Genomic DNA, 9,193 nt, shown 5'->3' with positions numbered 1-9,193 from the left:
AGGACATTTGTCAGTTTCCAGTATTAACTGGTCGTTACTTTCTGCGTTAGTATTGATCATGTTTTGATATTTGAGTCATTTTGTGGATGATCAGATGGAGTTATGATGGAAGCAGTCTTCCAACCTTTGTCTATTGTGTTCACATCAGGCCCAGAGGAGTTTACAAGGCAGGTGTCCTAACATGTATGTATGTATATATACACATACATATACACATATATATATATATATATATATATATATATACATATATACAGTATATATATGTGTATGTATGTATATATTGTGGCATCACAAGGGGACAGGTAGTGGAGGGGCGCTACAAAATGGCCACCAGTGCAAGAACTACATCTCCCAGCCTGCCTCACCGCTCACCCAGCTGCAGCTGCTTAAGGCACCTGATTGAGGCAGGGCTGGGAGACTTAAGAGAGAGCACCTGGGAAGGAGAAAGGACACAAGCGGAAGGTGAACCCACGAGCACCTGGAAGAGGACGACAAGGAAGAGGACCTCGTAGCCTGGAGTCACCAGTGTTGAGTTTTGTTTGGTTAATTAACCACTTTCTCCTCCGGGATGTTATGTGTTATCTAACTGGACCTTTTTTGATACTTTGTTGTTTTTGGACGTTACCTTGCTGGTGGGATGGGAAATAAATCTTACTTTGTGTTAAATACCCTCAGACGTGCCTGTGTCCAGCTCTCTTTTTGCACCGCCCCAGGCTAGCCTGTCCTAGCGACAGCCCGTGACACTACAATATGTATGTGTGTATATATACACACACATATATATATATATATATATATATATATATTCACTTTAGGCCCAGAGGAGTTTACAAGGCAGGTGTCCTTTCACAAAACACTGACCTGATGCATCAAGTTGATATGTATGTAACACAATATTATGCACTTAAAAGAATTAACTTCATAATTCTGACCCTTTTCTTTTTTATTGACAGCATTTACTTTTACTTTCAATACTTAAGTACATTTAATATCAGAACATAACTTTTGATACTTTAATACTTGTACTCAATTAGTATTCTTTTCCAGTATGGTATCTTTACTTTTACTCAAGTAGTGCGTTTGGGTACTTTACACACCACCGTGCTCAAACACAGCCCGCATGTAGAGTTTTATATGAACGTATTATCTTCCTGCTGCCTTTACATTCCTTATGATGCTAAACTACGGGAATGTACTCCTGTTTTTGTTTGGTTTGGTTTTTCTTGAGTTGAAAATGGACTTGTTGTGCATCCCTGTTGCATGATGACGATGAATGATCTTTGGAAAATGTTCCAAATTACAGACAAATATTTGACATGACACAGATTTCATCCCAATGTGTAAATGAATATATAGAACAGTGATGCTGCCTGGAGTAAAAACACAGGCTGGGGATTTCCTTTCATATTTTATTCAGTTCTGAAGACACAATAACTGAAGACCCCGTCTGACTCTGGTCTTAAAAACAAGACTCATTATTCTGCTTCAGGGTAAACTGCTGGATGACTTGAAGAACTAAGAATTAAATGTTCAGCCCACAGCAGCTTTGCATTAAAACCCTCATTTCAATATTATATTCAATGTATTAAATAACATAAACACGCTGCTCATTAATGACAGATGGTAAAAAGTAAAAAAATATTTTCAAGATAACTTTTTCACTGTTTTTCTGAATCATAAAACATAAGTAAAATTCTGCACATGCTCACCCCAAGGCAACTTTTGACAAGCTTTTACTTGATTTCTGAAGTCCGTGTGCATGGACTCTTCTATGTACAACACACACACACACACACACACACACACACACACACACACACACACACACACACACACACACACACACACACACACACACACACACACACACACACACACACACACACACACACACACACACACACACACACACACACACACACACACACACACACACACACACACACACACACACACACACACACACACACACACACACGTAGAGGTGTGTTCATCTTCACACAGGTGTTTTGGGCCTGCTCTGCTCCTCCGTTCCAGCCCCGTCAGCTGCTGCTCCTCCTGCTGCTGCCGAGCTGCTGGGGTTTGCCACCTCATTCCCACTCTGTAGGAACTTGCGCAGGTCTTTGAGCGCGGGCCGGAGCATCTGAACTAGTGCTAGCAGGGCAGCCTGGGTACCTTCCAGGGCCTGGGCCTGTCTTTCTTGGGCGAAGGCCTGAGCCTCTTGGGAGCGCCGCATCATGTGCAGCAGCTCGTTCTGGCCCTCCAGGTGCTGGGCGATCTGTCGGATGTGAACGTTGGTGACTCTCTGCTCCTGCAGCAGGCGGGCGGAGTTGAGGGCAATGCGGCTCTTCAGCTCCTGAGGTTTGGCCTGGCCCTGAGGAGGAGGCGGGGAAGCTGAGGATGAGGCCAACATCTCCGCTGTAGCCTCAACGGCCGCCACCACAGTGGGAGTGGAGTCGCTTACAGTGGTGGTGCAGTACTCCACCACACCTCCATCCTCCAGGGTGTGGTAAGTTGTTTCGGCTGGAAACAGAACAGGAAAACATTCAAACCCCAAAAATTAAAATATAGTCGAGACCTCCTAATCCCCACAGCAACAAGTTAGCTGTTTGACTTATTGGGGGATTTGAAAATGTGCTATTTTGCTGAAGTTCAAATGAGAAGATCAAGCACTGTGCTGCCTGTGGCGGAGTTAATTCATAATGAATGTATAGTTTAACCCTGCTTTTTGTTGAACCCACTGACTTTCTACCCATATTTCAATCACATTCCTAACTTTGTGCCAAAGCTCTTCTTAAAATCTCCTTGTGAGCAAGCGAGTGTTCACTCATCTTTCATAAATGGATCCAGACAAAAACAATCAGCTTGATAACATCATGAAGTTGAAATGATGAACAGAGAGAGAAGAGCAGCCTCACTGTTCCACATGTTCCCTGTAAGCCCCTCAAGAACAGAAATAGAACCATAAACTAGCTCAAAATATTGCATGACGTCCAAGAAACTGCATTCCAAACCTCTTTTCAACGTCCCAAAAGGAATACATGTTCTCAAATCCTTTTACTCAAGATGACGAGAAACAGTCGTGACTGGCAACATCAGAGAGGACAACCTGGTACATGATGAGTGAACTGTGAACACCAGAGAAGTGAAGCTGGCTGTTGTTCTGAAGAGTTGAATGTGTCCATTGGAGTGCTATCCCACTTTACTTAATTCACCATCACTCCATGAATGGAGAGCTTCCTTTGATGAGTCCTTTCAACCAAGAAATGCACTGACTGGTGTGCATGTGTCAGGTTTATAATATCATGAACTCACCATTCGTTGTCTTTGCTTCCTCACAGACTGTTCCCGAGCCAGCTGGCAGAGCTAAAAGATCAACAACAATCAAAGAAAATAATCAAGTATTAGGCTAAAATGAGCAAAAACATGTGTATTGTTCCTCATCAACAAGCCTGGCTTCTTTGGTTCCATCAATGGAAAGGCATCTTGGTGCCACTTTGCATGTGTTCTTGTCGCTATGGAAGTAATCCAGCATCTCTTCCATAACACATGTTCATAACCTCATCTTCTGCAGGATCCTGGTCGGGGTCCTACGGGCATGCGCGCCTGCCTGGGGCTTGTCGTGCAGCAGGACGGCACACGGCGGTCTACTTACTGTCCGCCAGTGTGACGCTGGTGGCGGTGGTCGCGGCTCCGGGGAGGCTGAGCTCAGCATCCGAGTCCCCGGCGGGGAGGCTGATGATGGTGGCCTCCCCCAGCAGGTTACAGATCCTCTGCTGCATGGCGGTGAGGATGACGGGGACCGGGGTGCAGTCGCTGGACGTCCCCTCGATCGCAGCCCGCGCCTGGGCCACCTTCCGCCGGACCTCCGTCTTCATGTCGGACCACTTCTTCTTGACCTCGGGCAGCTCTCGCGGACAGGTGGTGACCGCGTTGACCTTTCTCAGGATGTCCACCCACGCGTTATTCTTGGCCATGTGCGTGACTCCAGCATTGAAGTGGTTAACCAGTGTGTGTTTTTGTTTCTCTATTTCTTCTACAATAATTTCCACCTCTCTCTCCGAGAAATTCATTTTTCTCTTTTTCGCAATCGATGCCATTATTGCGGAAATTCCTCTTTTGTTGAAGTAATTGTGCGTATTGTACGCAAAAATAGTAGGATTTACTCAATTGATGTGCGCAACGTAATGGCTTCCAGAATCGGCTTCTTCTTCCTACTAACAACGCTTACGTTAGCTGGGCGTGTAGTCCCGCCCACTGACACCCTATTGGTTGAATAGCTCGCGGTCATGTTTTCTTCTCTGTGACTATTGGCTGAATCAAACGCCAATACTCAATGAGCTAAATCAATTCATTATTAATAATTCCCTTATCTCACTTTATATTACATTCGCAGTTGGTGACTATTATTTTTTAATTATATTTATTCATTTGAATATTTCTGTAACAGCATGCAAGCTTTGCAGGGAAATGATAAATAAATACAAACATAAACACTTTCTTTAAAAGGGCATATAAAAGCAACACCTGTATTCATAGACAGCAGTGAGGGAGGAACTCAGTGAGACTGTAGCAGTGAAACCACGAGGTGGGATGAAGAAGAGAGGAATCTGATCTCATTCCTGGCGCTGGTTCTGCTCGTAGCCCGAAGAAGAGGTTGTTGAACGTTTCAAATAAAACATACACACACAATATGATGCTAAAAACACAACTAAACAATCAAAGAAAGGGATGAAAGAAAATCTAAATGCAATTACAATTAAAATTAGTAAAAACATGTGTCCCTCTAATATTTCCCTCCAAAATGTGCTAAAAACAGTATATTACATAGTAATAACAGAAAGACTCATTGTTTCCCTGTTATAGTGTAGTGTGTGTGTAAGTGTGTGTAAAGCAAAACCCAAGATGGGATCTATTTACACGATCTTAATGCAATTTTGTATTAGTTGAAACAGAAAACGCCACCAATAAAAGTTCTAATTCATTCATTCAGAAGCTGGCAGCCAGGTCACTTTGCTTTCTGATATAATCAATAAAAGGACCCCAAATCTTAACAAATGTACATTATGAGTCGTTGAGCCACGCAGACATTAAAGCTGCTGGGTCTCATACGGCGGTTTTATGGAGCTTTCTGAACAACCCAAACCAGCAATGTCTGATTAACAAGATGGCGCCGCGGATGGTCGACACGGTGGTGCGCTCTCTTGTGCTTTTTATGTTTTTGTTTATTTGTACGGTCTTCAGCAATCCCTCTACGATTACTTTTTCAAGAGACGAACTCATGAATGTTCGACTTTCCTTTCCTCAAACCCTTTCACCGGACTTTACAGACACAGAAACTTTTTTGGAGATATTGGTTGGTGGAGCAGCAGCTCTCTGTGGAGCTTGGAGGAGACGCAGGCGAGGGAAGCGCGCCGGAGCGCTGGTTAGACTGCGAGAGCGGGGGTTCCGAACTCCGCTCCCCTCGTTACATCTGGCAAATGTCCGCTCTCTGCCCAACAAAATGGACGAGCTGCTGCTCCTCAACAAAATAAACAGGGATATATCAGGATCTTCCGTCCTGTGTTTCACTGAAACATGGCTTGGTGAGTACATCCCTGATAGCATCCTCCATCTGCCGGGCTTCCAACTCCACCGCGCGGACCGCGTTAAAGAACTAACGGGGAAAACAAGGGGAGGAGGAGTCTGCTTTTATATCAATGAAAGTTGGTGTACAGATGCCACAGTGCTATGGAAAATATGCACTCCTCACCTAGAATCCATATTCATTAACTGCAAGCCATTTTATTCACCGCGGGAGTTTTCCTCCTTCATTCTGGTCGGTGTCTACATACCACCCCAAGCCTCCGTCAGCGAGGCACTACGGCACCTGGCTGACCAGATAACCAGCACGGAGCGAAAATACCCAGACTCTCTCCTGATTATACTTGGGGATTTCAACCAAGCAAAACTCAGCCGCGAACTTCCGAAATACAGGCAGCACATTAAGTGTCCCACCAGGGACAAAAACACACTCGACCATTGCTACACAACACTGAAGAATGCATACCACTCTGTTTCGCGTGCAGCTTTGGGACTCTCCGATCACTGCCTGGTTCATCTCCTCCCAAGCTACAGGCAGAAACTTAAATCTGCAACGCCTGTGGTGAAAACTGTGAGGAAATGGACCAACGAGTCAAAGCTGGAGCTACAGGCCTGCTTTGACTGCACTGTCTGGAGTGTTTTTGAGGCTGCATCTACATCACTAGACAAACTCACTGACACTGTGACGTCATATATTAGTTTCTGTGAAGACATGTGTGTACCCACCAAAACGTACTGCATCTTTAAAAACAATAAACCGTGGTTCACAGCAAGGCTCAAGCAGCTACGTCAAGCCAAAGAGGAGGCCTTCATGAGTGGGGACAGGATCCTGTACAACCAGGCCAGAAACGCATTGACTAAGGAGATCAGAGTAGCAAAGAGAAGCTACTCTGAAAAGCTGAAAAACAGGTTTTCAGCTAACGACCCTGCATCAGTGTGGAGAGGCCTGCAGGACATCACCAACTATAGGAAATCCTCCCCCAACCCCATGGAGAACCCTCAACTGGCTGACGACCTGAATGTGTTTTACTGCAGGTTTGATCATCCCACATTCACACCCCTCACCTGCTCCAACTCAGACTTCACACAATCATCTGCACCCCCTGTTATCACCTCCCCTGACTCCCCACCGGCATTGACGGTCTGTGAAGAGGATGTGTACCAGCTCTTTCAGAGACAGAAGACAAGGAAGGCAGCAGGCCCAGACGGTGTGTCACCCTCCTGCCTGAAAGCCTGTGCTGATCAGCTGGCCCCCATCTTCACACGGATCTTCAACAGATCTCTGGAGCTGTGTGAAGTCCCCTCCTGCTTCAAACGCTCCACCATCATCCGGGTTCCCAAGAAATCCTCCATCACTGGGCTGAATGACTACAGGCCCGTCGCCCTGACGTCTGTGGTCATGAAATCCCTGGAGAGACTGGTATTGACCCATCTGAAGGGCATCACAGGCCCCCTGCTGGACCCTCTGCAGTTTGCCTACAGAGCAAACAGGTCAGTGGATGATGCAGTCAACATGGGGCTGCACTACATCCTGCAACACCTCGACTCCCCAGGGACCTATGCAAGGATGCTGTTCGTGGACTTCAGCTCGGCGTTTAACACCATCATTCCAGAAGTCCTCCTCACCAAACTCACCCAGCTCACTGTGCCTGCCTCCACCTGTCAGTGGATCACAAACTTCCTGATAGACAGGAGGCAGCAGGTGAGGCTGGGTGAAACAACATCCAGCACCCGGTCAGTCAGCACTGGTGCACCTCAGGGATGCGTGCTCTCCCCACTGCTCTTCTCCCTCTACACAAACGACTGCACCTCAGGAGACCCATCTGTCAAACTCCTAAAATTTGCAGACGACACATCAGTCATCGGCCCATCCGTGATGATGATGAGTCTGCATATAGGCGGGAAGTTGAACAGCTAGTCCTGTGGTGCGGTCGCAACAACCTAGAGCTGAACACGCTTAAAACCGTGGAGATGACAGTGGACTTTAGGAGGAGCCCCCCAGCACTGCCCCCCCTCATCATACACAACACTACTGTGTTGGCTGTGGAATCCTTCAGGTTTCTGGGATCCACAATCTCCCGGAATCTGAAGTGGGAACCCAACATCAACACCATCATCAAGAAGGCCCAGCAGAGGCTGTACTTCCTGCGCCAGCTTAGGAAGTACAACCTGCCTCAGGATCTGCTGACCTTGTTCTACACCGCAGTCATAGAGTCTGTTCTGTGCACCTCAATCACTGTCTGGTTGGGATCGGCCACCAAACTGGACAAGAACAGACTCCAACGGACAGTCAGGTCTGCAGTAAAGATCATCGGTGCCAACCTGCCCACCATCCAAGACCTGTACACCTCCAGAGTCAGGAAACGGGCAGGAAAAATCACTGCAGACCCCTCACACCCCGGACACAAACTATTCAAACTCCTCCCCTCTGGTAGACGCTACAGATCACTGTTAGCCAAAACCTCCAGACTCAAAAACAGTTTCTTCCCCCTCGCCGTCTCACTACTGAACAAATAACACCACTGTAGCATATATATACATATGTATATTTATATTGATATACTTTAAATCCCTGCACTTCTCGCACTCTCCACTTCTTCTTGCACTACTGCTGTGCAACATTCCACAGCCACTGTATATAGCCATTCAGCCTGTACATACTCTTAAACTCCTTAGTCCATTGCACTGTTTGTTTGTATACTGTATTGTATTGTGTTGTATATTTGTATTAAGTTGTATATTTGTATATTGTATTGTATTGTATTGTATTGTGTTGTATATTTGTATTAAGTTGTACATTTGTATATTGTATTGTGTTGTATATTTGTATTAAGTTGTATATTTGTATACTGTATTGTATTGTATTGTGTTGTATATTTGTATTAAGTTGTATATTTGTATACTGTATTGTATTGTATTGTGTTGTATATTTTGTGTAAGCACACTGAGAGTCACCTTACCAAGTCAAATTCCTTGTTTGTGCAAACTTACTTGGCCAATTAAACCTGATTCTGATTCTGATTCTGATTCTGACAAGCTGACAGGATTTTAACGTTTAATCATTTAAAACCGGTCCATAAGTACCCCTCTGATGAACTGAGACAAGTCTGAATGGACTAAACGTCCTCACTAGGACACGAGTCCTCCTTTGGCTGAGTGGTCATGTGACCGCGGTGGAGTTGCTTTATAGCCTAACGTTAGCTATGAATATTACACAGTGATGATATTCAGTTGTTTTACCTTGGTGATCTGTTCCATCTGATAGCAAATACAGATTTCTGCCACACTACTGCATCAATCTGAACTATAGTTGCATTGTTCTTTAATCTCCTCAGTGACTCCATCTCTGTAAGGGAAACAAGAAGAGGCATAAGAGAGGACATGGCTGTCCTCCAGCTCCGGCCCTCAGGTGGATACGTGACACATTTAGTCATGTTAGCCTCAGGAAGCTCAGCATACAATGAGTGTAGGAGCCATTAGTTGTGTCTGTGTGGAGCAAATCTCAGGTTGACCACGGCTGGCACTGTGGGTCAGTGAGGCAGGTAGTTTATACATGGGGCTTTATATTAATAAAGTAATATATGAACCAGGTAGTTTATACATGGGG

General features: G+C 45.4%; 1 protein-coding gene across 1 annotated transcript; it reads right to left on the bottom strand.

Annotated features, from left to right (window-relative positions):
- Window positions 1-1,398: 1,398 nt before the first annotated feature.
- Window positions 1,399-4,343, bottom strand: naif1 (nuclear apoptosis inducing factor 1). Its single transcript, XM_034547561.1, has 3 exons — window positions 3,659-4,343; window positions 3,319-3,369; window positions 1,399-2,526 (listed from the first exon to the last, which is right to left on the bottom strand). Exons 1-3 carry the CDS (start codon window positions 4,101-4,103, stop codon window positions 2,000-2,002), a joined length of 1,023 nt encoding a protein of 340 aa, XP_034403452.1. The 5' UTR covers window positions 4,104-4,343; the 3' UTR covers window positions 1,399-1,999.
- Between the last annotated feature and the right edge of the window lie 4,850 nt (window positions 4,344-9,193).

Source organism: Cyclopterus lumpus, chromosome 12 (genome assembly GCF_009769545.1).
Source record: "Cyclopterus lumpus isolate fCycLum1 chromosome 12, fCycLum1.pri, whole genome shotgun sequence".
Taxonomy (NCBI): Eukaryota; Metazoa; Chordata; class Actinopteri; order Perciformes; family Cyclopteridae; genus Cyclopterus; species Cyclopterus lumpus.
The sequence above is the reverse complement of the archived record's forward strand: the minus strand, read 5'-3'. Positions and strand labels throughout refer to the sequence as shown.

Excerpts from the sequence above, each read along its gene's own strand:
- naif1 (XM_034547561.1), bottom strand. The coding sequence starts at position 4,103 with ATGGCATCGATTGCGAAAAAGAGAAAAATGAATTTCTCGGAGAGAGAG. Across the intron at positions 3,370-3,658 it reads CAGCGTCACACTGGCGGACA|CTCTGCCAGCTGGCTCGGGA; the intron begins GTAAGTAGACCG and ends TTGATCTTTTAG. Across the intron at positions 2,527-3,318 it reads GGAAGCAAAGACAACGAATG|CCGAAACAACTTACCACACC; the intron begins GTGAGTTCATGA and ends TTCTGTTTCCAG.